Source organism: Micropterus dolomieu, linkage group LG05 (genome assembly GCF_021292245.1).
Source record: "Micropterus dolomieu isolate WLL.071019.BEF.003 ecotype Adirondacks linkage group LG05, ASM2129224v1, whole genome shotgun sequence".
NCBI lineage: Eukaryota > Metazoa > Chordata > Actinopteri > Centrarchiformes > Centrarchidae > Micropterus > Micropterus dolomieu.
In genome coordinates, this window is record NC_060154.1 from 16,669,303 (window position 1) to 16,695,782 (window position 26,480).

General features: G+C 42.2%; 3 protein-coding genes across 3 annotated transcripts; 1 reads left to right on the forward strand and 2 right to left on the reverse strand.

Annotated features, from left to right (window-relative positions):
• Positions 1–58: 58 nt before the first annotated feature.
• On the reverse strand, positions 59–5,601 carry prrg1 (proline rich Gla (G-carboxyglutamic acid) 1). Its single transcript, XM_046050792.1, has 4 exons — positions 5,533–5,601; positions 4,610–4,650; positions 3,647–3,807; positions 59–2,680 (listed from the first exon to the last, which is right to left on the reverse strand). The coding sequence occupies exons 2-4, from the start codon at positions 4,617–4,619 to the stop codon at positions 2,237–2,239; spliced, it is 615 nt and encodes a 204-aa protein (XP_045906748.1). The 5' UTR covers positions 4,620–4,650; positions 5,533–5,601; the 3' UTR covers positions 59–2,236.
• A 2,651-nt stretch (positions 5,602–8,252) lies between these two features.
• tmem47 (transmembrane protein 47) lies at positions 8,253–14,410 on the forward strand. The gene is made up of 3 exons (XM_046050582.1): positions 8,253–8,692; positions 12,933–13,073; positions 13,336–14,410. The coding sequence occupies exons 1-3, from the start codon at positions 8,467–8,469 to the stop codon at positions 13,512–13,514; spliced, it is 546 nt and encodes a 181-aa protein (XP_045906538.1). The 5' UTR covers positions 8,253–8,466; the 3' UTR covers positions 13,515–14,410.
• A 705-nt stretch (positions 14,411–15,115) lies between these two features.
• tab3 (TGF-beta activated kinase 1 (MAP3K7) binding protein 3) lies at positions 15,116–24,136 on the reverse strand. The gene is made up of 7 exons (XM_046048996.1): positions 23,795–24,136; positions 22,922–23,089; positions 21,398–22,655; positions 21,013–21,173; positions 20,630–20,723; positions 16,531–16,614; positions 15,116–16,046 (listed from the first exon to the last, which is right to left on the reverse strand). Exons 2-7 carry the CDS (start codon positions 23,021–23,023, stop codon positions 15,901–15,903), a joined length of 1,845 nt encoding a protein of 614 aa, XP_045904952.1. The 5' UTR covers positions 23,024–23,089; positions 23,795–24,136; the 3' UTR covers positions 15,116–15,900.
• Between the last annotated feature and the right edge of the window lie 2,344 nt (positions 24,137–26,480).

Consider the following 26,480-nt stretch of genomic DNA (forward strand, 5'->3'; position numbering starts at 1 on the left):
TGAAATCTGTATTTTAGCGATCACGTTCACGAGAGAGTGAAATTAAGGAAATACGTTGCACATTTTAAATGTTTTATTACAAATTAATTCAAGCTTTTGCAAATAAAGGATTTATAACAAGTTCCCTTGCATTTAATGTTATATAACACTTTGTTTAATAAGGCATTGTAAAAAAAAAAAAAAAAAAAAAAAAAAAAAAAAAAAAAAAAGGGCTCTGCAAGTAACATTACAACTGACCTAACCACAATGGCTACTCCCACCAGCACAACTCCTCTTGGTCATAGCAAGTGCTGAGGTTCACAGGTCAGAATAATAATCAGTGCTTGAAGTTTGTGAGGTGTAGACAGGAAGTGTAACATTTATCAGTATCCATGAACATTAGATATATTTGGTTTTTAGAGTATGCAGCAACATTGCATATAGAGTATGAGCAGTATTTTTCATTTACAGTGACATTATTATGGCTCAGAGTGACACTGAAGGTGTCACACCCGACTGTCCTAGTTTCCATCAAAAAGCTCATTTTGAGCTTTAACACAAAGTGCCATCATTTATTCACGAGCTACAGTATAATAGTTACACTAGTATCAATGCATTCACCGCAATCCTGTGCAGTAAAAAACAAACTGTAACTTACTTTCACACACACAGACTATACATATTTATATACAGGTACATCACACATGCTAACATGAACTCTTCCATAGTGACGTTAAATACAGAATCTTTCCCCTCTGACAACTTTTCTCAAAGGTTCTGTTTCTAATGCTTTCTGTCCCACTTTCCTGTGCAAGTCACTCCACAACTTACATTAATAGTGTAGCTGCAAACCTATTAGAAGAATTGTGTGCTTTTAGTGAAAGTGGCATAGCAGAAGACTCTGTAGTCATATCCAACGTGGTTACATTTGCTTTAAGAGAAAAGTTAGGGAAAGATTTTCACAGTTAAAGCGGACGCTGAGCAACCGTCAGTGGCCCAGTGAGCACTGACCCTCAACCAACGGTGCAGAACCAGATCCAACCTCAGGTGTACAGACCAAGATGCAAGCATTACTAAAATATTTGCACGTGACACACATTCACAAAACACATTTCCGCACGCAAATGGGAACATTTGAAATTCAAAATAATCGCAAGTGTATACTGAAGTTGGACCGATGCATTTGTTTGGCAACTTGACTATTTAAATCTGCATTAAGTGATATTTTTGATACAGACAATGAAAATTTAAATAAAAATATTGAAAGTATTAACATGCAACTGAGCAGAGTGTTGACTAATTGGTTCGGTCCTGTAGCCTGATCATTTACTAAATGGTTTGGTCCCCACTTTTAACCCTTAATATAAAACTGGGGGCAGCCATTTACATTTATTTATTATTTACAGCTAACAAGCCAAGCATGAAACAGTAAAGAGTTGAAGTAAATGAGTGGTGACAAACTTTTTGAGACCCAAATATTTCTCTCAGGAGTCAAACAAACAACACCACTAACAACTAAATATCGGACTCAAGTCAGCTGGTTGCAAACAGTGGGAAGAAACTTCAGTGGGATAAACATGTTGTTGCTCTGTGTCTGCTGGGTGTGTGAGTAGATACATGTTTACAGCTTAGTGAAAGGAAATTATAAACTTGATTGTAGTTTGTTTTTGATTCTTTCTGCCCCTGGTGTTCAAAAATCACTTAATGCTACTTTCCTTAGTCTGGGTTTCCATTAAATTATTTTGTGGTCTAAATGCTGTTTCTGAATCTTGCAAATCAACATTTTTGCAATATACAAAATTCTAAATGTATAGAACTTAAAAATAGCACAATTTCTGCTTCTGGCCACTTAATTAAAAAAAAAAAAAAAAAAATGGTACTAACCTTCATTAAAGCATCGGTCCAACCCATAAACTTTTAGAACAGTTCTCATTATGGCAATCAGAATCCTTTTTTTCCTCTTTACACCACATGCTTAATTTCTTATGTTTGCTGAGTTAAATGTTTGCTACTGTGTGACAGCATAGATGCAACTTGAGGAAAATCAGCAGAGGTGTTGGTTGGTTTTGGTGCAGTATCATTTGCTCCTTCCTGCTATCACTTCACCGCAATGATGAAAGGTTAGTGCATATTTCAACAGCGCTGGCTCCGGCAAAGATTGCTTTAGTCCATTGACCAGACAGTTAGTGTTTCAGTGTGTTGAATGGGAAAGGCTGGTGATACCAACACAGTGGCGCTGCTAAACAATTAGATGGCCTTAGTGAAGGTTAGTGCTGGTGTTGACTATATCCTCATATTTTGGCGGTGGCTCCGTCTCTATTTGGACGTCTGCATGGCCCACAGCCTCGTCATAAGATGGTGGCGGGTCTCCAGCGCTTCCTCTCCCTGATGTCAGCTCTGAGCCTGGATAAGCTGGGCTGCTGTGGATGCTGAGTTCTGATTGGTCACCATGGTAATCCCTCCCCCAATGGTCCATAGAGACCACTGACAGGACGTGGTCGTGATGTGAGTGCCCAAGGCTGGGGCTGCGCTGTGAGCGCTTGCGGGAGTGGCAGCGCCACACAGTGATGGCAACGGCGGCAACGATGAGCACAACGAGCAGCAATGGGACGATCAAGTAGAGAGAGTGGACTCCACCGACCACTGTCTCCAGCCCTCCAGATGGACTGCTCTCCCGCACATATTCCTCCCAGAACCGTCTCTGCAGCCAATCAGAAGACAGACACGTCTTCTTAAAATTAATGCAAGATCAAAAATATTTTGCCAAGATTAGACTCGGCTACATTCATGCAGTCTGCAGTGTAAACACAATGGCACACGATTGTTTCCAAAACACAGGGTCAAAGTACAATGTCCACTGTTATGAATACTTTTCATCCGGATAACTGCAACACAAAAGCAGCAGACAACACCCGAACAGAAAGCAACCACATGATTGTGCACGTCCATCTGAGTGACTTTGCTTTCTGGCCTCTGACAATAGTTTTACAAATACGCCTTCCTCTCTAGCATACACTCGGCTGTTCTTCCTGCTGATAATCATCACTTCCTGAAAAAACACCCACATTCCACAGGCTACCACTCTTGGCATAGGATTTCACTACTGGACACGTGAACCCTACAAAACAGCACTTTAAAAGGATATGTTGGATGTTTTTACATGGGGCAGCAGGTATGAGATACTCAGCAGTAGTAATATTGATTTGTGGGCTTTAGCTCCAGCTGGGTGTCCTGTGTTGAGAGATTTCCAGCCAGCCAGCTATAGGCTGAATAAGAAAATTACGAGAATTAAGCAGCAGAAAGATGTACTCCCCTATGGATAATTGTGTGTTGTTGTTTATGGTGTTGTTCCCTGTCATTTTTGTTTAATGAGCTGTAATAAAATTTTGTCTGACCAGTCACAGTCAGCAGTCACTGGCTGAGAAATCTCTGAGCACAGGACTCCCTGCTGGAGCTAATATCTTTGCATGGACATTACAACTGGTGAGTAATTTAAACCACCAACTATCCATGTGTTTTTTTTGTATGTGGGTGCCCTCATGTAGCCATTCGCAAACTGTGGCAGGTGTTTTCATGTGTTCTACTTTTCTATTCCTTTGTGTATTTAGCCTTGAAGAAAGAAGAAAAAAATTGTAGGTCTGATGTAATGGGTCTCTCATCCTCTCACCGTCTTCTCGTCATTCTCAAAAGCCTCGCGGGCTTCCTCATAGGTGCAGATCTCCTCGCGGCACTCCCGCTGGATATTACCCTGCTTCATCTCCTCCAACAAGAAGTTGGCCCTGCGCAGCCGGCGCAGCACCGAGTGGGCCGCATCCGCTGGCAGGAACACTGAGAGGCGGGCAATAGGGAAGGAGTAGAGGGGGAGACAAAAAAGGGCAGACAGGGGGAAAGGATGTAAAACTGAGAGATGTCATAGGAAAAAAAATGCATAAATCAAGATAACAAACAGAGGCAAGATAATGAGAGAGAAAAAGAGGAAAGTCAGTAAGCGGAACAGCATGTGGGAGTATTTAAGCAAAAAAAGTATTGAAAGAGAGATGAGTGGGGCAGACGGAGGAAGAGAGGCTAGATCCTGAAAAAAAGCAGGAGAGGGAGAGAGGTGGGAACTGAAACAAAGGCAGCAGAGTAAAGCCCAGTGTGCCTAGTGCCCACATTTCTGCATAAAAACAAAAGCTCCTTTGATTTAGGCATCCATGTCTGGGCTATATAAGAGAAACTGGAGGAATGAACTTAGAGAGACAGAGTGGCTCTCTGTTCAGGACAAGAACATAAACTCTCAAACAAAAATTTCACATAGGATGCCACAGCATGCCCTGGGAATGTCTTGATGTGCTGCCGAATTAATAAGTAATGGCGTGGCGTACGTGTCACTCACAAAATCAGGGATATGATCTGCACAAGACTTGGCAAGCAAAAAACGAAACAGGAAAACAGGAAATTTTGCTATGAAAAAATGGGAAAGACAAAAGAATAGAAACCCTGAAGAACCACATTCTGACTGATTCGTGTTTGACAAAAAACTTTGAAAATCAACACCACAGAAAAGACAAAAACAAGACATTGGAGGAGGGTTTGTGTGAATGTCTCTGCCTGTGAGATAAAAGAATAGGCATTGTGTCTATACACTTACCACTCCCCATGATTCCTGCAAGTCTGTTTGGAGTGATCTATCTGTTGAAAACCAAACCCACATTAAGGAACAACTCTGAACTTGCTGATACATGATTTGAGGCAGACAATAATCAACAAAGACTCCCTCTCAAAAATTACACCTTTGTTTATTTACAGAATAATTTGAATCCCACACAGAAACAATATCCTAATCGCACAGTTTCAAGAACTGTAATGGCAGGAATATCTGCTATATTAGCCAGGTCCCTTATAACATTTCTCACTTAAAAGGAAATTCCTTTTAAAAAGTTGATTTGAGTTAAATGAAAACACAGTCGTATGAAAACATCCCATCCCTTTGTCATGTATACGTAGACTAAGTTTTACTACATGCTTTGGGACAAATAAAACAACAGTATTATATTATAGAGAGAATTAATGAATTACAATATTGTTTCAAGGGCGTTGTTGTGCTGAACATGAGACATCCTTGACCAAAGTGACAGTGACCAATGGCGGCTGCTGGCCAGTGTCACACATGAATGTGTTACGGGAATCCTGCTCCCTGCTACCCAGAATAGATCACCAGCAGCGGAAACAAACAAAGCGCCGCCGCCCTGTTGTACAAATTACAACAGAAGAGACAACGACTCATAGATACAACGTCAGATTCAATACGGATGCCAACGGTGTTTTCTCGTCCGTCTGAGTAGCGTTATGTGTCGGTTTGGTCTGGAGCTGCTTAGCGCCCCGTGTATTGACAAGCGGGGACGATTTGTGGGATCAGTGCGCCTTCAGCCTCGGATGCGATTTAACGAGCGACACATGATTGAAAAGGCCAGATATCCCCACACAGAGGTCGATAAAAGGCCATCAGATAAATATTACAGTCTTTTGCTTCCGTCTGTTAGCACAGAAATAAACTTTATCACATCAGCTCACCTCTTTTCGTCCCCAATAAGCGCATAAAACGATCCCTCTCCGTCTCCTGCTGCTCCAAAGTGTTGCTATCCACGTTGCGCATGCGCTCATAGGTGCTTGCGTGCAGCGGTCCCATAAATTGCCCCTTCCCCTGAGTTAAAGGGACAGTCCAAAGTTCAACACGCATTACCGCTAACATCATCACGTTAAATAGCACAAAATAATCTTCTACAACATGCCAATTGAGGAATAACGGGATTCAAATATTGCTACTAATAATCTGAGCACCGTACTTTAACACAATGTGTTAATGCATGCGGATTAAGCATTTAAATTAAATGGGAAGAGTTCATATTTTTGCAAGTGTTTGTAACCACCAGAAGTTACTCTTCACTGGACATTTATTTCAACTGTGTACAGTTGCATCAACGTCTCTGACTGATGTGCATATTTCCACCAAATTGTATTTCTATTGTCTGGTTTAAACTTAAATCCAGGAAATCAGTTAAATCAATTTCCGTTGTATTTATGTTTTTCCTGTTCCCGAATCTTCTCTTTGCTTGTTATTAAATTTTATGGTAGTTTTTTTATTTTTAAAACGCACTGAATTATACAGTGACAGACAAATGATCTTTATTTCATGTTTGTCATATTCATTTTCATTAGGCTACAGTTGATTTCCTTGGTAACATAAACAGGAAACTAAATCCTAAATATACATATTTTGGATTAGACTACATTAGATGGTATTAGATTCAATAAGATTTCTACTCACCTGCTTTAACTTTGTATTTTGCTCACATGAACAAATCAGCTGTAGTGCTATGTCGGCCAGTTATTGATGGCAGAGGAAGAGACAATCAATTTGTTTTCACACCTTTTCACTTTTTAACGTTCTGTCTGTCTGTCAATTTGAAGATTTAAATCTAAGCAGCGACATTTTGTGCCTCACACATTTAAATCAAATATCTGCACAGCAACTCCACAGCAGTAATGTTACATTAACATTACAACATTAATTGTTGTTAGACCAGGACTGTGCATGTGTGTGTGTGTGTGTGTGTGTGTGTGTGTGTGTGTGTGTGTGTGTGTGTGTTCTTGTTTGTACCCACTGAGCCTCTAATGATTACAATCTGTAATCATCAGTAATGATGTTGGGAAGACTTTGCCGCCAGGAACAGTTGACCTACACTCCTGTATCTCAAAGATACACACACACAGTCAAATCAAACCTGCTGTGAAAGGGTGAAACAGAGATTTTTTTCCATTCTAATATAAATCTGCCCAAGTGCTAATACACATTTAGCCGTCCACTATTTTCTTTAATTCAGTGGTTTCACCAACCAGCCAGTAAATTAACAAGGAGTATAACACAGATATTAATGTCGCATTTCTGTAAGTTAATTTGCTTCAAAAATAACTTGTGTCGTGTGTGTGTGTGTGTGTGTGTGTGTGTGTGTGTACATATAGTTGTGTGGGGTTGCGCGTGTTTTTATCAATCTGAAATTAATTTCTGAGATTCTCCCCTAAGGACAAAGGATTAGCTAGGTTCAATTAGTAAAAAAATGAGCAGTCAGTGTAAGCTTCCATCAGCACAATGTGTGTGTGTGTGTGTGTGTGTGTGTGTGTGTGAGATAGAGAGAGAGAGACGGACAGAAAATGGGATGTTAAACAAAGTTTTACCTAAAGAGACTGAAGAGTGAAGGAGAAGTATGCTAAAGTGTTTTGCAGGAGAACAGGAGTGAAACGTTGAACCCACTAAAACAAATGTGTAACCATGCATATTTATATAATGAGTTAAAAGAGGAAACATGATAAATTAAATATTGTTTCCTCAGGATGTCTACATTTGGTGGCTGCATTTTCCATATTCCACATACATTTTCCATTTCCCCCCAAATTACAGCAGCAGAACCTCTAAAACTGCATTTGCACCATCATCATTATGTTTTAGTCACCACAATATCCACTGACAGTAACTTATACTGTACATTAAACCTTGAAATTAAGAATACGTTTTAATAAAACACAATGCAAAGCTGATAAATCATCATGCACGGTTTGTACAGGCTGTGCAAGTGATTATGGTCAACGAGCGATCTCATTTGCATCCACAGTGGATGATGTGACTGGATAATATAAAAGAAAAAACGACCTTTTGTGTAGTTTTGTAATTTATTGAGTTCCCCACATTTTCCATCAAGCTGCCTCTACTTCTCTTCAGTCTTTATTTCCCAGAATGCCTTTTGACAATTTTGTAAGAAGTGTTTTCCCTTCTTGGCTAACTTCAGTCGCTGTTGTGAACTAAACTACTGTATGAGTTAAAGAATATGGCTTCTTTCAGAAGAGAAAAGGCAAAAAATAAAGATATAATTGTTAAAACTTGCTGAATCAGCTCTTCTGCTTATTGGAGCCCTATACAAAGAAGTTGACTTGTAAAGCATTTTTGTTATCCATTCCACAGCACTTACATTGTGTAGGCCTAAATTAGTTTGGTTGTCAAGGAGCATAATTAAAATACACCACTAACCATCAATGAAAAGCCACAGGTCTCACAGACCTCTGTCTTCAATGCTTACACTGTTATTATTTTTTTCTCCTATCAGTGAATATGAGGACGGGAGAGGGAGACAGAGCTGTGTAAGTAAATACATATAGGCACTAGGACCCAGCAGTTGCAGCACTGTGTTATTTCAGTGATGTGCAGCACTGTCCCGTCCGCAGAGCGCTGGGTCTACAGCAGCGGCAACAGCGTCCTCAGGACTCAGGACGCGGAGTGAGCGGCGGCTCCCCATCCTGTTACCCACAGCACGGGCACGGGCACGGGAGGACAGGCACAACTTAAACCTGACTCATTTTTGTGGATTTGAGGAACAACACTGTCCTCACCACGAAAACACACTTGTTCTTCGTCTTTGTCTTGTTTTATTTGTTTTTAATGAGATACTTTAGATAATGGCTTCATCCGTGAGCGGCACAGAGGAGGTCCGTGTGTCGGCGTTGACGCCCCTGAAGTTGGTGGGACTGGTGTGCGTCTTTCTCGCCCTGTTCCTGGATATCGGGGCCATGTTGAGCCCGGCGTGGGTCACGGCGGATGACCAGTTCTACCTGTCCATGTGGGTGTCCTGCTGGAAGCCCGTCAGCTCCGTGGAGTGGTCCTGCAACAGCACGCTGGCCACCGGTGAGACAGACGCGCCTACATAGCTACACTGATTTATAAGCTGATGGGGTGATGCGCCACCATGTTGTTTTGGAACTTTTAAAACCAGTTGGGTTTTGTGGTTTTAGCAATGTTTCACCCTTGAAATGGCAGAATTTGGGGGCTGCAGACAGACACCCACATTCATATTCAAATGAAAGTCAGATGCACAGCGCCCAGGGATAACAAAGGATCCCTGCAGCTAGTGCACCACTGAATCAATCTGTTCTGTGGTTGAGAATTAGAAAACATCACCCAGGAGAGTGCTAAATGTTAATTACTTCTATAATTAGCAATCGCCTGGTTAATTTAAACTGCAGAACTTTTCTACATGAAATAAGATAGTGAACAATGAGCTGCACATTGCTTTCCAAGAGGGAAATAATCGACTATAGCCTATTTGAAAAAGTTTATCTTTGAGTCGCAAAGTCTGATGATCAAGACACATTTTGTAGTCTAGTTAACTTTTCTTCGGGAACATTTGCCCAAGTGCGCCACTGAATGATGTGGGAATTCTGCCTCGCCAGGAGCGGTCCAGCTGGGGTTTCATTTGGCCTTTTGTTGCTCACAAAATGAGCCTTTGTGTGGGTTTCTTCACCGGCCAAGGAGCTAGGGCAACTCAGAGCAGAGAACTCCCCAGAGATCCAGATGCCTGGAGATTAGTAACCAGGGAAACAGGCAAAGCCCTCCAGAAATGCTGATTTTCTCTATTAAGGAAACTTCTTTATGGAGTCCTGCAAGGGTTTATTCTGGAAGCATTTCATATTTCCATCACAGCTGGTCATTCAATGATTTAAAAAAAAAAGAAGATGATTGAGAACATGCCACTATCATTATATGAACAGCATGAATAAGAAGCAAGCATGATTTCAGGGACACATTAATTTAAGCCTTGTTCTATGAAACCTGGTATATACATATCTAATGTAGGCTAATTCAATTTGTGATGCTTATAATGTTATTTAGACATGAGGCACATTTTACCTTTATTGAGACGAGGCACATTGCTCTTTGAGGTTACGCTGGATTTTAAGGTGGACAAAATAACATAAACACTTTACAGTAGGCCTATAATCCAGTCCATTACAAATGCTACAAACTAAATCCTCAAAAAGTGACGAGAGAAACTAAAAGTTAAACGCTTCCTAAAGCTAACATTTACCGCAGAGCTTTTTTTTGTGTGTTCCCGCACTGTAGCTAAAAATCACTAAAAGTTGTCCCTGCTTGTCAGTTGTTAAGCTCTGTTCTGCAAATATAATATTATGCAGGTTTATGTCTAGGTTTATCTCACAATACACTACCAACTACAGCTTGCTTCATTTTTATGTGTGTGTGTTGCTATATATATATTTCAATTTTGGCTGCCTCTGACCTCCCCCTGTGTGCTGAGTGGTGAATTGTGTTTTTGTTAGTCTGACAAAATGTTTTCTTTCTGTCTGAGAGATGAGTAACTGAGGGTCACGCTGGCCCCGATCCTCCTCTGTCAGCGCAGACAAAGTGCACTTTGGTGCCATATAAAGACATGCAGTCTCCGTGTCAGCTCTTAGCTCTCAGCAGCAGCAGCAGCAGCAGCATACCACAGTAAATGCACACAGCAAACTTCCCATTTCCTCAGGCTTGTGCTTGGCTAGGCTTATTGATTTGAATCCCAGTAATCAGTTTCTACCCCCCCTCGTCGGCCCCCCAATATTTCCTCAGTGTCATGCTCTGGGCATTAAATAAATCCTGTTAGTTTGAAACACCAGCTGGCCGCTCAGATGTTTCGAGCTTGCTCTGCGAGGCCTGCATGTGTGCTTGTCTGGGAAACCACAATAATATGCAGTTTGAATTAGAAAGGGGGCATGAGATATTGCCTTGTTACATGCTCATGAAGTGTTTAAAATAAACAGACACAAAGGGTATCACTTCCACTCAGTTTTTCTCTCTCTCACACACACGTGCATTTAGGCATCGGGTCGGAGGTCAAGTATAAAAGATACAAGCTTGACAAAGGGCTATGAATGTGGAACGGTCGTGCAAGAGCGGCATCTGTGGGTGCCAGGTCGGTGCGAGATGAAGGGACGAATGTGGAGCCAGCATGTGAGCGAGTCCGTCTCAGTGATCGCTAAGCATAGCCTATTAATAATGTAATATGTTATCGACCCCACATTTGGGTGATTCTCCTCTCTTTTAAGCACAAGGTCACAGCACAATGTTGGATACAGAGAACTTGTAAACACTCAGCATCTTGCTCATTGCTTGAACCAGAGACCTGTGGCTGAAGATCTTCCTGCTTCTTAAACATCTTCCTCCTCACTGAGAGTGAGACTTAGTGTGTGTGACAGTAAGAGAGACACTCAAGGCTCTTCTGTGACACAGATCTTCCACCATTGTCTCAGACAAACAAACAAAATTGGGCCCCTGAAGGATTTTTTTGATCAGCACTTCAGCAGTCTCTGACATGCACACGTGGGACCGTAATTAATTCTCAGATTGGATCTTGTGTACTGTATCTCCTTTTCCATCTGTCATCATGCAAGGCTGAGATTAATAGTTTGGCACTTCCTGCTCGTCAAAGCCTTTAAGCACTCCCAACTCTGGCTGTGTTTCTTGCACAGCGTACAGGGTCTGTTCCAAATCTGAAATGAGATGACTTTCTGCATCCTGCTGTTTCATGGGCGCTCTGATAAGGCTCTCGGTTGCAGACTGGCTGGGCTGAAGGCACCAAACTGACCTGGGGAAGATATCTCACCAACTACAGGTCAAGTCACTGTGGCCCTTTGCTGAGAGACAGCCAGCGAGGCAGTGGAAGAGAAAGTCAAGGGGCCAGGCTTTAAGGGGGTCCTGTGCCCTGCAAGCTGGAGGGAGCGGGTGCTCTGCTTTTTGTGGGCTCTTTCCAACATCCTGTGGTGACAGGGCCCATTTTTAAACTCTAAATCCTGAGCCATATTTGGTCAAGAGTAGTTGATGTTTGTTTATATTTGAGCTGCTTGGCCCCTGGAATAAAGTTTCCCTCCAACAAGAGTGGGAACTGTATTTTAAGCAGCTTATGTTCCGTCACTTTCTCTCCTCTGGTGAATGTTTTAATGATTTTCTGCCTCAATAGAGGAAATTCATTGCAATGTATAATCTTTTTTTATTTTCCTGGGTTCCATAATAGACAAAACCATGTATAGTTTGTAAAAAAAAAAGACAAAACATCTTCTAAAGTCTTTTATTTTGAACGTCTCCAACCACTGTAATGCTGAATTACTTTTGCTGGGCCCAATCCCTTTATGCTTTGATGTTATTTTCTTCCCACCCACTGTACTTTAAATGATTTCCTCCAGTGTAATCAAATGCCTCATCATAATATCCTCTGCCTGTTTACATATAGACCTCCTGTTTCCGCAAGTACACATTCAAGCTATGAAAGAGACCCTTAATCTCTAAACAATAACATAGTATGTGTCTCTCATCCATCCTCAGTTAACATCCCATGGCTAATTAAGTCTCTAAAAAAACGTTTTTCTCAAATGTGCCCTTTCTGCTGTAGTGATTTCTTCTGAACAAACTATTTTGTTCTCACTTTGGCCTTCCAACAAGGATAGGCAAGCGAGATTAAGGCGACAGTTATTTCCAGTTAAGTGTTTTTGGAGTAAATCTGACTGAAATGCTGAGAATGCTGCTGAGCTGGCATCAGCCATCAGGCAGGGATACTCATTATCTGAGTCACCTCACAGAATCACTTTTCTGCTGCACTGGGATCCATTACTGAATTGCTGACATCCGTGCGTAGCCAGGCGTGTGTGTGCATCTGTTTGTTTCTTGTCAGCCAGAAACCACTGTGTTCGGTTTGAGGGTTATTCACTGCATGGTTCACATTCTTCCTCTTGCCATTGGCCGTGGATCCCTAGGGATTCACATCAAAACATTATGAGCTATTGCCAGCTCCCCCGAATATGCACAAGGAGTTGCCTCAGCCTCTGAACCACAAAAATAAGTTTGTTTACACTAATTCGCCACAAACCTCAGGGAATCATTTTTCTCCTGTGTGAGATGGAGCATGGCAGTGTTACTGTGGCTCACCAACATGGCCTGTGACCTATTGTGCTGCCTATCCGCTTTCCTCCCTCCTGTCAGCAGCACAGACACTGCCCTCCAGAGTAACCCTGTTTTAGCTACTTATGTCACTCGCTATCTCAGTGTGATTTCATGCCTCTACCCCCCCCAACTTCCCTGTGTGTGTGTGTGTTTGTCTCAGACTGGCAGATTGCCACACTGGCCTTACTGTTAGGGGGGGCAGCCCTCACCCTGCTCTCCTTCCTCGTGGCGCTGATCTCCCTGTGCTTCAGCTCCAGGAGTCGCTGCTATAAGCCTGTGGCTGTCATGCTGTTCTCTGCCGGTACGTAAAAAGATTCTGTTATTGGATGCAAAAAAAGCACACTAAAAAAGAAAACAAGGAAGAGCTGATGGATAGTCCAAAAATACAAAGCAATGATTGTCCATCCATATCCATGGTAGGCTGGCTGTCAGGTGAAAGAGCCATGGCACTGTTTAAATAAAGGATTTTAGTGGTCAGAATGCCTTGTACCTCTCTCCTTCCAGTTTTGTTTTAATCTTTATAATTCTATATATCTTACTCCCTTTCCCCTTTTCCTTTGCAGTGGTGCTCCAGGTATGCAGCTTGGTCCTGTTCCCCATCAAGTTCATAGAGACAGTCAGTCTGAGGGTGTACCATGAGTTTAACTGGGGCTACGGCCTGGCCTGGGGATCCACCATCTTCTCTTTTGGCGGAGCCATCCTCTATTGCCTCAACCCCAAGAATTATGAAGACTACTACTAAAATATTTCAGACAAGAAGAAACTGAGACCTCTGTTCCACCCAGTGTCCTCTCAGTAATGGGACCTTTCTGTCTGTTACACAGTGCACAACCACAGAAAAATAGGAAAAACAAATGCTTATTGTTAGTTTAATGACAGGAAAATGAGCTCTTTCATTTGATACTTATTGTATCAAAGACTATCCTCACTTATTGGACCGAATCCCCATGCTCTTTGAAGTTTTGGCCGCAAACCAGGCTGTGTATAAAAGAAATCCAAAAGCAGCCAGTTAAATTTGGGAGAGAACGCCACCACTCAGATAAGTCTGTGTCCCCTTTATGTGGAACTCCAGTAGGTCTTAGATTTGGGCAGAAAACCTGGAAGGAACAGATGGATTGACCCCATACCAGGACGAATTGGTGGGCTAATTAACTAAATCAGAGCAGAGAAGGCAAAGAATGATGCAAACTCAGGCCAATCAGGGAAGGAACGGATCCAGGGATGAAAACATCCTATTGAAGTGAGGATGACAAAGTGATGGAAGACAGGGCACACCTAAGGAAATGCGACATGCTACATTTCCCCAGAGATACATTACATCTGGAACTTGACCTAGCCTCCTTCCGCCAGAAAAAATGGGAAACGTATGTCATAAAGCTTAAAAGGACTAGCTTTATGTGTTCCTCTCCTATTTGAGTCTATTTACAGGGTCAGATCTACTTATAATAAACAGAGGCTTCCTATGACTGTAAAACATTCCACAGCCACCTTCTAAATGATATCATACTGGTGAGAGGAAAGTGTCAGTGGTAAAACCTTTGGCTGCATAACCCAAGTTATACCTGCTTTTTGATAAATAAAAAGTTGTATTATATGTAAGTATGTGCAGTAAGCGTAATAAAGTAATATTCATTTCAAGAAGACCAGTGGGAAGGAAGATGGCAAATGACCATGTCTGCTGAGTGTGTGAGCATGTCTGCCTGATCATACCACCCAGCATGTGTTTACACCCCTCACACACCATGTGATGCCTGTTGCTCGTCTCACCCTGTAGGAAATGGGAATGCTCTCAGTAAAGTAAGCACCAATAAGTGTAAACAGATAGATTGTTCCGCTTCAGATAGGGAGAGAGGCTGTAGCAGAAAACCATTGTAGTTATTGAACAGGTCAGCATACTTTTTAGTTTTCACATCCAAGTTAAGGCCCATGATAAAGTGCTTTAGGAGATGCCAGAGTGTAAAGTGATATGCATGCATTATGAACACAATGGCTCAATCAAGAAAAGAAGTTTCAAACCTGAAGGGGGACAGTGTGGTGAGGAGAGGTAAGACCTATGCGGGCAGGAGACCTGCACTGATCTGCTTTCCTAATACCGGTCTTCTCAAACCTCATTCAAGGTGGTCCGAAACTTCTCCAACTCCCTCTTGCAACATTAGTGAAAGCGAGTCAGTGTATGCATGCCACTACCATTTGCTGTTGTGTTTCTGATTCCCATTAGTTGGACTCTAACATAATAAAATCATGTACTGGAGGAAAGAAAAAAAAAAAAAAAAAAAAAAAAGTGTGTTTGGTTCATTTTGGCAGGGAAGAAAAAAAAATAAAAATAAAAAAAAGGAGCATCTGTGAATTATGACAAACTATGCAGACGTGCCAGCTGCGCATGGTCAAGTCACATAGAATCAGCTCCTTTATTAAGTACAGCAAGTTGAGGCATTTGCACAGGAAATCGTCAACATCTTTCGAACACATAATACAGGGTGGCATAATATGCATAAAAGTACCAGGAATATACTCATATGCAAGTGTCTTTAGTGTTCTTCCTTCAGTGAAATGAGCTCCAATACAGAGCCAGATACAGTGTACAGTCTACGTTTCGCATTAGAGTATACATATACCATTGCTTTCATTGTTCCACTGTCAGAGAGGGAGTTACAGGTCCTGGAATAAAGTGGAAGTGCCTCCATTTTGAGTTCAGGAATGGGTACTTTGTGTAAACAGGGCAGCCACTCATTCTGTGTGGAATGTTCTCTAGGTAATCCGTAGCTCCTCAGTCGGCAATCACTTTGACCTTTCTGAAGCCCCATCCTACCCACTGCCAGAGTCGCAGTGTGTCACTCCATCTTCTATACATGTGACATGAGAAGAGTCTCCTGCTGTCCTAAAAAAAAAAAAGGATCATCATCCCCCAATGGAAACAAGGGTCAAAGTGCACAGAAGTAGTAGATGGGAGCAGGACAAGTGGGCAGAGAGGGATAGTGGCTCTTCCTCAGCAGGTAAGAGGGGCTTATATATTGATTGACAGGGGAAGACCTCTAGATAGATTCTGCAGATTTTGGAGGGTCGGCTTTTACTATCCAATGATTGGCAGGGGACGGGGCAGGGGCGGGCAATACAGCACAGCGCTAAGCTCAAGTATAGCGCGGCATCTCGCACTGTTCACAGCGGTTGAGTGCAGGGTGGTTGAGGAAGGTGCAGCTTTCACAGTTCCACTGGGCGCCTTCGAAGTCCTCGTCCCTCTGGGGCCCTGGTACTGGCTTGGAGCCCTGCTCCTCTTCTAACAAGAACAAGGGAGAAAAGGGCTGTTTGTTCATGTGACAGTGTGCTTAAAGCAACAACAATTTAAGTGTCATCCACTCTGGGCTGGAATTAACCATGACTGTCACTAAACAGACATGTGAGGCATGCATTCAAGCAACAACCATTCAGTAGCCTATAAATGTTGATTGACACGGGCTTTCACCAAACAGCAAGATTTCTCATCTAGTTTCCATGCCAACAGATTGGTGAAGGTCAATACAGACCAAAGTCAGTTAAGCTTTTAGTCTCGGCTTTCAAATAAAAATGTCCCAAATCTTCAACATGAATAATAAGCTGAATAAGACAAATACAGTATGCAAGTAATTACCTTAATGGTCTTGCATTAAAGTCTACATATTGGTGACAGTTATAACGCATAATTTTACCCTGTAGAACCTTTATTTTTTTTCCTTCCCCTCTTCTTTACACATACACCATAAACTGCGTTGGACAATTCTTACCTTTCCTCCCAGGTTTGGGCGGAACCACTGGACCTGGCTGAATGTTGTCATAAAAGTTGTTCATTGCTTTTGGGTCAAACTTCCCTGTGGAGGAAAGCAGAAACCAGACACAGAAGTTTGTCACTAGACACAGACGGCCGTGTTCAGGTCGACAATAACAGCCTCCTCATTCATTGAAACGCAGGGGACTCCAGCAAAAACAAGACCCAGGGTAGTTGCACCACAGTTAACGTAATAAGACATCACTTAGATATGCACTACATTGGCCAATCAAAATCATGACTAATTTGTGACGGCGTAAACCACAGGTTTGTCGAGACAGAGTAAGAAAGAAGAAGTATTGCTGTAATAACTTTGAGTTGTAAAATTATGTCTCATAGTACTATAAACCACTGCAGTGTTTTGGCATCCAAAAAGCAATGATTGAAAAATGAATGGTGCCATTACTCAAACCGACCATCCTGGATTGTATTTAATCATCTTACTAGCACCCGAAGCAACACGCCCCAACCGAACAACACAGTGCCTTTTGTTTCGTTAATGCAGCGCTTAATTTGGTCCGAACAACTAGGACAATCCCCGATGCTACAATAAATAAGCCAATTCAACCACAATTCACACTTTTACAGGATTTTGCCAGAAGATGGCGCCTTGTTCTTTCTGGCTTCACTTGGACAGGAGAGACACATTTTTAAGTTTGCTGCAACATGACATAAGGAAACTCACTCTTCGTGAGTGTTTATATGGCCAATGGGGTGCCTTGTCCCTTTCAGATTGATAACACAATTCTCAACATATTTTTGATTTTATTGTTGACTAGCATAGTTTTATCAGCATCACAAAGAAATATAGACCTAACAGCTACAGGCTTACAGCCAGATGTTAACATGTTGTACCGATTAAACCCAAGTGGATAGAATCTTCTGGAAGCAAAGTTCTTTACCTCAATAAGCTGCTTTCTGAGTGTATGAAAGCTGAGCTTCAAGGGGCATGCAAAGATCACTCACACAAATTACCCATTTACAAACCCAGACAATTAAACACGATTAAAGTCCTACAACAACATCCACCCTTTCAACTATTCTCTACAACTGTGAGTTTTGGCCGTTCAAAACACTGGTCACAGACCCAAGTATCAAATATTTTACAAGCCACCAAAAACAAAGAACGCAAATAATTAAATAATATTTCTACATTAATAACAGGAACACTAATACATAGTTGTATCAACCTGTGTAACTAATAAGCCCTAATTTTGAACATTTATTTTCATTGTCTGCCAACAAAGACATGAGCTTTTATAGTTTAACATTGAAAGAATTACAATGCATAAACAAGCATTGTTAATCCAACTTTTTTTTTGCTTTAAGTTCAGATTCATTCATTGACGGAGAAGGCCAACCTCTACACATTGAGTGTGAGTAGGGCACTGGTGAGGGGAAGCCAGCTTTCAAAGGCTCAAAAGAGAGACACTGTACATATCACAACTGCTACCCGGGCGCTTCCCCTTTTGCATCTTTATAAAAAGACAGGCATATAGAAAGCCAGTTTTAAAAACAACCTGAGTGTTTGCCAAAAAGCATTTTGGAAGACGGAAACAAAGCAGAAGAATGCTCCAGGATTTTTTTTACAGGAAGTCCACGGTCCAAATGTTCATTGGCAATTGCAGAGGCAATTCTAGGATCACACCTTTACAGGGGCTCAGCCCCTAATGAGAAGGTGACATGACAATCTTGACTACACTCTGTCCACTTTCTCACCTGGTTCTTCCCGCTCTCTCTTTCCTATAATTTCTCAATCATATTGTATGCAGCTAGAAAATGGCCTAACAGGATAATGAAGCAGAGTATTTGTGATATCAATAAATATTAGGGCCTCTCTGTCTCTTTCATCATAGGAGGCCATAAAAACAAATCTGTAAAAGAATAAAAAAAATTAATGTGGAAATATAAAAATAAATAAATATGATAAGAAATTGATAATTATTATTAGATGATAAGTTGAGTAGTCAATTCCTGCACACATGAATCCTGCTTTGGCGGATTAGTACGGACAACGGGAAGTAGATACGCAGGGGACTTGCAAATGTGAATGTGGTAGCAGTATGAATCAGGAAAGCATTTACTGTGTGTGTGCAAGGGCCATTATCTGGTCATCTGCAACCTCAAAACATAGTACGGTTCAAAATTTTCCTCAGTGTACTGAGCAACTGTTAAAAGAACATGACAGACAGCTCTCCTCAATTCTTGTTCTGCTTCTGTCATAATGTTTTCTTCCCTAATTCAAACCACTACCACATTCACACTGCGCATGCAGAAATCTACATCGCGTCTACATCCTGTCATCTGTGATGCTCATACTAAACTAAATGGTCATCACAAACAAAGTATTATTTATTTACATTTTTTAATCAGAGTATTCACAATAAATCACTGAAAATCAGCAGGTGGAGTTGGTTAGAAACAGCTGTTCACAGTTTACATTACCAAAGCAAGCGCAAAATAACATTTTTTGTGCTATTATACAGATAGACACAGATAAAATAATATACAAGATCATAAGAAAAAATAATCTCTCTCCAATAGGGGAAAGTTGGGGCTGAAAGTTTTATTTACAACGACAAAAACCAAGAAGGCTAAGAAACTAAACTAAGTGACGTGTTCCGTCTGTCGTTCTCCTCCGCTCCGTTTCAGTACTATGGACAACTCTGCACCGACATGCGCATTAATTACGCTTAATTTAGCCAAACTCATTTCACAGCAAAAACACCCATTTGTTTAGCTGTGGGGCTTACAGTAATCCTATGCCAACATTATTTAGACACCAAAAAGCATTACACCACCTACAGATGTGTTTACCTGTATATGTTGGGCTTTCAGATTTTCATAGTGACAAAGGATATTCTGGATCATGTAGTTGCCAGTTACATTCTAGGAGGTACTGGACCCGGTTCTGCAGGATCAAGCACAATTAAGCCCTGAAACTAACCCGAGGGCCAAAAATTATTTTTAATAATAATCATCATCCATCCATCCATTGTTAACCGCTTGTCCTGCGTATAGGGTTGCGGGGAATAATAATAACAATTTAAGAAATGTTTTAGGGGGTGCTGAGATTAATTTAGACATGCTTAAGAACCTAATCTAAAATCACCAATGGGCACTGGGCTGATTGCAAGTAAATTAGTCACACTCATGAGCCTGCTGCCAGTTAGACTGTTTCAGCCTCTCAAAACACCACTATAGGCTTGTGAAGACTACACGACTTTTAGTGTCAGCCGATCCCCATGCTGATCAGACTATACAACTTGCCGTCTTGTGACGGGAGTCTTGAAGTCGTTGTGGCGTTCACACTTCGTGACTGGTAACAGGGGGTCACACAAGCTACACGAGCTGACTGCAGCTGTGTCACCCGACGCTGGTCTCCAAACAACGTTTTTTCAAGAAAACACGCGTGACATGTGAAATGACGCAAACCTACAAGCAAAACAGCTGTTTGTTATTATAAAGATAGCAATTATGTGGATGTCGAGTTGCCCGACTCCTCCAGATATTTGGTATGCTAGATATCTAGTTGGCGTCTGCGATGTGTCAGTGATGTGTTGGGAAACTGTTCTGATGCATCATTGAGTAGTTCACACATAACGACTGGCGGCCGCAGATATAACCCTGACGGTCACCGAGCTCGCTGACCAGCAAATCGGCTTAAAATCGTGTAGTGTGAACAAGGCCTAAGGGTAAATATATAAAGCACTGGAACTAATATCCACATACTGTGTGGCATTTTGTGACAACGCCGTTATCAATCACGTAATCAACAACAATCATGTGCCAGCCAGTCACAGCGCACGAGCCCAATGAGGGACAACCATGGAACAGCCTGGGTCCTGTCATGGACCAGCAGTCATTTTAGAACGCTGCATCTGTATGCAGCATCTCCTATGTGATGAAGCCTCATCAATCACTTTGGACCCAACTTTGTCTGCTTCTGGGCTTGGCTCTTTCAAGATCAATGCTTTCAAATAAATCAGAGACACACTTCAAAAGGTTATGTGTAGGACTGTGCATTTATGTGTGTGCGTGTGTATGTGTACGTATACCTCTAGACTGCAGAAGATCTGTCTCCTTCAGGGTACAGTCGATATCAATCTGAAGCTGTCTGTTCAGACTCCGCAATCGGGTCATCTCTTCAGGCTGCAGCCGGTGCAAACACACAACCCAGTTAGATTAAACAAAAATAGACCACCAAATATCCCCCCATTCCTCATTTCAAATGTCTTCTACAGGTTTTACACATCACTTTGTACGATTCTTTTTCCTGCCTTTTAAACAGCACCCATGACCCAAGTCCAAAGCCTGATTCAAACCCAGAATGTCAGTTACAAGCTAGCTGAAAGCATAAAAAGATTTGCAGAGACATCAAATTATAAAGAGCAAACAATGTTTGTGAGAGTCCAACTCCAAATACACGATTAGTCCTTACTTTGGGTATCAAACTGGTGGAGTTGACTCGTCGAAAGCGTCTTTGAAGGGCGTCATATTCCATATTGTTGACATCGGCCTTCAGTTGCTCTAGTTTCTGCTTCTCTAGCAGCAGTTCCTTCAGTAGACGCTCCATCCTGGCCCGCTGATGGAGCAGTAGAGCTGAAGGGGGAAAAAAAAACGAACAAACAAAATGTAAATCCTTCTCTCACTTTAGTTCTCCATTACTACTTCATACCAATAAACAAGCCTAATGCTGACATTAAGGTAGAGGGGCTGAACAATTTAATAAATGCATGAACTTTTGAGAACCACTGGGCTGAAGGCTAGTGACAGAAAGGCACACACACGCAGAGCAATAGAAAAAACAAATGAGAATCCCTTACCTTGTGTGTAGGCATAGTCATCAGAGCCTGAACTTGAACGTCGAGGCATATGCTGAAATTGACTGGCAACGTTCCCTGGTAGAGCAGAGATGGGCAAGATGGGTGCTGGGGCTGCATTGTGCTCCCCTTGGTCTACTATGTTCAGAAGAGACTCTGCTTCGGCCACAGGAGGTGAGCTTGGTGGCCTCTGGGCCTGGCCTCCAGGGGACACTTTGATTTTGAAGGTGTAGGCTGACTGGCCTGGTTGAGGAGAGGAGGCAGGCCGAGGCCTTGCAGGGCCCTGATGCTGGAGGTACATCCCAGGGTGGAAGGTTGCTGGGCCAGGAGGTCCACTCATCGCGATACCCCTTGAAGGGGAGCTGGGCGAGGGGCTGGTGGCCATGTAAAGCGCTCCCTGGGAGTGGGGATTGTGCACAGGAGAGTTGCTGCGAGGTCGTGGACCCTCCAGGGTAATTTCTATTGGGTTCTTTAGGGAACTTTTTGTGTGGTAGGGTCTGTAAATTGCTGGCTGTTGCTGGGGTTGTTGCTGGTGATGGTAGGGCATGCTGGGAACGTTTGGGGAGCTAATCGGGAGGAAGACATACTGCTGGTGCTGGTGCTGGGGTTGAGGCTGGGGCTGGGGTTGTGGTGGCTGGACCTGATGCTGCGGAGAGCTGTAAGGAGAACCATATGTGGGAGTACTGTAGGGGGACTGCTGATGCTGATACACGGGTGCCCCTGAGGAGGACCAGGGTGCCGGCTGTGGACTCTGGGAGGGCGAGGGTCGAATATACAGGGTGCTGTTAGCGTAGTGCCCCGGAGGTATCTGCAGAGCCTGTGGGACACTGGGTATACTTTGCGCAAGTGTGACTGTTATAGGGTTCATAGTATAACGTGGGACTGGGGAGTATGTAGGAGACATGCCCTGAATTGTGGGTGGAGGGGTGGGAGTGCTAGCAGACCGGCTCTGATCGTTCATGAAGAAAGGATTGTAACCTGGGGAGGGGGCCATGGTGGCAGGGGCCGACAGTGGCTCAGGGTAACTGGGCCGCTGGGGTTCGATGTGACTATCACTGGTGCTGTGCACTAGGGAGCGCCCTACACCAGCTGCTCCTCCATTTGCCTTGCTTGCCTCTGAGCCTGGGTAGCCCAGGCTAATGTGTAGCATATGGTTTCGGCTCAGCCGTCCCTCCTCCGGACTGTGATGGAAGTCTCCATACAGGTATCTATTACTCTCCAGAGCCAGCAGGTGGCAGCAGAGATCCAGGTTATTATTGTTCTAAGACAGTAACAAAGATGTGTCTCAGTCATGCAGTGTGGATCACCATGAGTCTTTTAACTACTCATCTTACTGTCTTGTCCAGTATACATTATTAAAACTAGAAGTTGGTAACCAGATAATTCCAATTTAGCAATATATCCCTCCCTCTCTCATCTCATCTCTCTCCCTAAAACAACCTTCTTTACGGTTACAATTTCTGAACATTCTTCAAACAGTTTTTTGAGCATATGCAGGACTAAATGTGTGTGTGTATGTGTGTGTACCTGCAGAAGGCAATGTGACACTACCCCCTCTGGGATCTCTGGGAAACGCTGTTTGAGGTCCTGCAGGATGTTGTAGTCGAGCTGAGAGCCTCCCTGCGCCATCCTCAGCCCACAGAGTCAACGAGCCCAAAGCGGCAAATGCTGATATAACCGATCTCGTTTCATCCCCTGGAGACGCAGAGGTGACAAAAAACTGAAGACAACACTCAAATGTCAAGGCAATGCTCACAATAATCCTATTAGCACGGCGAAGAATCTGTCACACACCCAATGTGTCAGCACTAATTAAAGCGAACCTATCAATTAAATCGTCTTTGTGAAACATGTCAACCTGAGTTTTCAAAACAGCTTAATTTATCAATCAAAACAAGGGAAACATCCGGAATATAACACGAACACAAAGAAATCACGCCTACGTTACCAGTACTCATTCACATTAGCACACGAGTGCTAGCAGGGTGCCTGTCAGTCTGTTGTTGTTTGTTGTAGCCACTTTTGCACCAAGCAACAACGACATACCATCGCTAGCTAGCAGGCTAGTTTTCAGTATCAGTTAGCCTTTAGTGCACGTATCACTCAAACAAACCACCACACCGGTGTGCTGTGTGGCTACGACAGGAAACAAAATTACCATTCCTATGTGACAGTCCGAAGTATGCCCGTAAATTACTCTGCAACACAATCTCCTAAACAAGTCGTATGTTCAAATAAGATTAACTCAATTCGTCAACTGCCTGCCAGCTAACTTTGCTAATGCTAACCTTAGCTTGGTCCTCTTGGCTGGTCAGCTGTCACAAACCTGGGTGCTGATGGATTTAGCTAGCTAACGATGCTAAAGTCAGCGAGCGTTAGCGACGGCTTTATAAAACTTACCATATGTTGTGACTGTCCCTCATGTCCCGGACCATAGCTGAGTCCCGACGAGAGCTGTGATATTTCTGAAGTGGTACGCCGAGATCTGTCAATTGATTGTTTCGGCTAAATAACTTGTAGTTTCGCATTCCAGCGTCAGGCCCCAGCCACTGAATCGCAACAGGCTGTATATCGCGATAATGTAAGATTTTGCCGGACCAGGAAGTCGTTCAAATCGGCTGGACGCGTAATTTATTTTTTCCCCCCCATCAGCTTTCCGACAGTTCTGCCTCTGATTGGCTAGTGTCTCCGTTGGTTGGGTTGGTTCAGAGCCCTTCAACCCGTTTGTAAAGGGGACTGTTTCGCCTAAAAAGCTGACATTAGTGCGCATGCCTGTCTGCCGTGCCCCTCCGACGATCTTTTTTCCTTTTCAAATCTTTATTGCCCACAGAGGAACACCTAACAGTCTAAAATATATAAGACACAAATAATTAAAACTTTGCCAGGGGTAGCCTATATTACCCATGTTGACAATTTTCACAGCCTTTTTGTTGTTGGATTTAGAAATTAAATTGACATAACCTCATGAAATGCAAAGTTTGTTTTTTTTACTTCTGAATTCACATGTATGAATGTGGAATTTTGCTATTAGAAGTTATAAATTTATTATAAAGAACCAAAATACCACATCCCACCTTAATGCAAAATATCTACAAATATGGTCAATGATGAGTCTGCTGAAGTTTTGCCAAGACAGAGGTGCAAAACAGTTTCTGGGTGGTCTTCACAGAAAGAAGAGTTTGTATTGATATCTTTTAAATTTAACCAGTGATGAACAGGGTAATCTGTGAATCATTCTAAATGACACAACATGACATGTCCTTCATCTTGTTTCAGGTATTTGTGATGAATCATCCAAACGTTTTTCCAATCAATGTCATTTACAAATAGGTTCCAATATGATATAACATGTGGAATAGATAAAAGCAAATTCTGAAACATGGCACGAATGTTCTTATTATTTCGAGGATGTTGAGAGAAACAAATTTTTCACATTCAGCCACACTGGGGAGGGAGACGAAATAGGTGGAGCTCTGTTTGTATTTCTAAAAAGCATTATTGTCCCTGATGGTGTCAAATACTACTGCAAATTCTTTCAGTGTAACTGGAATGTTGTATGTTTATTACCCCACTATAATCATGTGACAGAACTCCATTAATTTCTACTAATTTCTTAATAGCCAAAAAGTTCTAAAAAATGCTTATAAAAAGTATATACAAACTGGAGCTCTTGTGTCAATTCAGCCTGTGCCAATTCCCTACAAATAATTCTTGCAATTTAGGACATTGTTCACGCAAACATACATACTCTGATTCTGAGCCAAAGTGTTAAGTGTGCCAAATGTATGGAGGAGGATGAGCTTTCAGTTTTCTAATCCTAAAGAAAGGCCCATCTACCTCTCGCTGTGTGTTTCTGTTTCTCAAACAACATCATATGTCATATATTTCACATGCTTGTGTGAGTCTACAGCCTGTATAAGCAACTGAAGAAATCAGTCATTTGACCTACATTCATTTTGCATGACTTCATCATTGCTTCTGGCATGCTGACATGAACTGACAATCATAATGTAAACATGTAGCCTATTAAAAATGTAGTAGCTGTTTAGTCTACCTACAAACAACGTTTGAATTTAAACAAAACAGAAGTTGAATTTAAAATATTGAAAGTATGTCGATGGGAAATTTACAGATTTTAGTTGGTAGCATAGGGATCAATAGGACATCTAATTAAATATTTTGTAACTCTTAACACCAAAGTCAGGATTTGTGTCTAAGTTTTCACCAGGGGGCAGTGAAAGTTCCATGAATTCTGCGCAAGCACACTTCAGTGACAATTGCAGGAAGGGACTTTGGGGTCACTTTATCCATCCATCCATCATCAACCGCTTATCCTGCATACTGGGGCGGGGGGGGCTGGAGCCAATCCCAGTTTACATCGGGCAAAAGGCGGGGTACACCCTGGACAGGTTGCCAGTGCATCCTCCCTTATAATTTCTGCAGATTAAGGCAAAAACAATGAAATGAAAGTAAGGAATGAATGTGAGGCCAGAGCATGTGACCAACTGGTTCATAATTATGGAGAATCTTTGATAATGTAGCAGTTGGCGTTGTTACGGGATTGTGGTCAGTTGTGGATAGCACCACTGTTCAGCAGTCTCTCCGTGGTAGGGGTGTCAACAAGCCTCCAGTAATGCAGAGTTATGTTTCACTTATGCTAATGCTAGCTGATAGGGCTGACATTAGGTTTTCGAATACTGCAGACAGGGCACTTTAAGTTTGGACCATTTCAGACCCCATCTTACCCATGGACCAATGTATTATTTTTAGTTACAATCTTATAGTGTGGCCAAATGTTTAAATCATATGGATCCATTTTTGTAAATTTCCATATAATATTAAATTAAATTGCTTTAATTGTCCTCTGCAAAATGTCATTTTGAAAAAAAGGGTATTTCTTTCTCACATACAAAGGCTCACAATGTGCCTTTAAAGCAGCTTGGTAAGAGTGTGTCCTGCTCCGTCTACAGGGACACATGTTCTGTGGTGGAGTTGCTTTTTCTCTTAATAACAGCTGGGAAATTGTGACATATATCCCTGTATTCAATGCCTATGTAGTTGAAAAGATAAACTGTTAAAAAGCTAA